This window comes from Austrofundulus limnaeus, unplaced genomic scaffold (assembly GCF_001266775.1).
Source record: "Austrofundulus limnaeus strain Quisiro unplaced genomic scaffold, Austrofundulus_limnaeus-1.0 Scaffold2377, whole genome shotgun sequence".
NCBI classification, from domain to species: Eukaryota; Metazoa; Chordata; class Actinopteri; order Cyprinodontiformes; family Rivulidae; genus Austrofundulus; species Austrofundulus limnaeus.
Genome location: NW_013954779.1, coordinates 33,670 through 35,006, shown reverse-complemented (window position 1 = coordinate 35,006; position 1,337 = coordinate 33,670). Strand labels below are relative to the sequence as shown.

At 36.6% G+C, this 1,337-nt stretch overlaps 1 protein-coding gene across 1 annotated transcript; it reads right to left on the bottom strand.

Moving 5' to 3' along the window:
• Positions 1-679: 679 nt before the first annotated feature.
• LOC106510890 (ladderlectin) lies at positions 680-992 on the bottom strand (the record flags this gene model as incomplete). The annotated part of the gene is given in 2 exon segments (XM_013999622.1): positions 680-802; positions 901-992. Coding segments are annotated over 2 exon segments (215 nt in total), but the record flags the coding sequence as incomplete, so codon positions are not given.
• Between the last annotated feature and the right edge of the window lie 345 nt (positions 993-1,337).

Here is a 1,337-nt window from a genome sequence, read left to right as displayed (position 1 = left end):
CTCTGATTCTGGTTCTGTTGATGCTCTGGACTCTGACCTTTCAGCTTCATCTGTGTCTGACTGATACTTTAATGATTTGTCTTCATCCTCTTCATCATGTTGCTGGAAAACATTTAGCTACTTCTCTGCAGCAGCTAAAAGACCAACAATATGAAAAATGATGTTTATTTAGGTAAAACTGCTTGAGTCAGTGCAATGAATTACAGTATTTACACTCAGACTGTGACTGAGTGTTATGGACAAAATTTAAGTTTTTTAAATAAGGGGCCAAAATTCAGAACTTGGTAAAACTGTCCACTTTATGTGAATATTACTGAAAAAAGTGTTAACTAACTAATCATACTCATAGACAGGCATGGCCGGTCCATAAGGGCAGGAGTGCTGCAGCCCCACCTAAAACAAAATTCATTCACCACACAAAGTAGTTCCTTTTTTTAGCTTCGTCATTTTAACTATTTTAATCCACAAGTGCAGCCATGGGCCACAGGTACTCCGGGACTAAATAAATAAACATTTAACAGAAAAGTCAGACAGACCCACATGATGGAGGGAAAAGGGCAGGTGCCCAACCACCACCTGACCTCTATCTGTGCACATCCATGAGAGTATCTTCATCATCCATCCAGCTTCTTTTATGCTTTTTAAAAATTTGTTAAAGTGATTTCAATGGAAATGAAACCTGAGCTGAGTCAGAGCCTCCGATCCAGGTTCTTCCTGATCTGTGGGTGACGGCAAGGATGTCTCTGTACTCCTCAGGACTGTGCACAGACGCCAGATTTGCTCCGTTAAACAAGCAGTTCTTCTGAAAGAGACAAAACAAGAACATATTAAAGCAAGTTGTACAGAAGATAACTTAAGTAAAAATTGGATATAAAGAAATGAATCAGTGTTTAAAATGACCTCAGCTTCAGCCCAAGTCAGGGCATCTGGAACGTATCTGAAACATCGACCACCGATCAGAGCCCAACCTCCGGGACAAAATACTACACCCTCTTTGAGAAAAGTCAAAGACAGAAAATGTATTTTGAACGAAGGGGGTGTTTTTTTTTTTGCAAAGTTGAAAAAAATTCCAGCATATATGTGACCAATCATTTCGAAATGAGGATTAAGTCAAATTTGGTCAAAATGACCTAATTACATTTTCAGATTCTTGGCTTTAAAAGCTACATTTTGATACCTGGATCATTCTGATATCATAATTAAATCCATATATATGACTAAATTAAGTCATATATATGGATTTAATTATGATATCATGATTAAATCCATATATATGACTTAATTTATCTTATATATGGATTTAATTATGATATCAGAATGATCCATATATATGACTT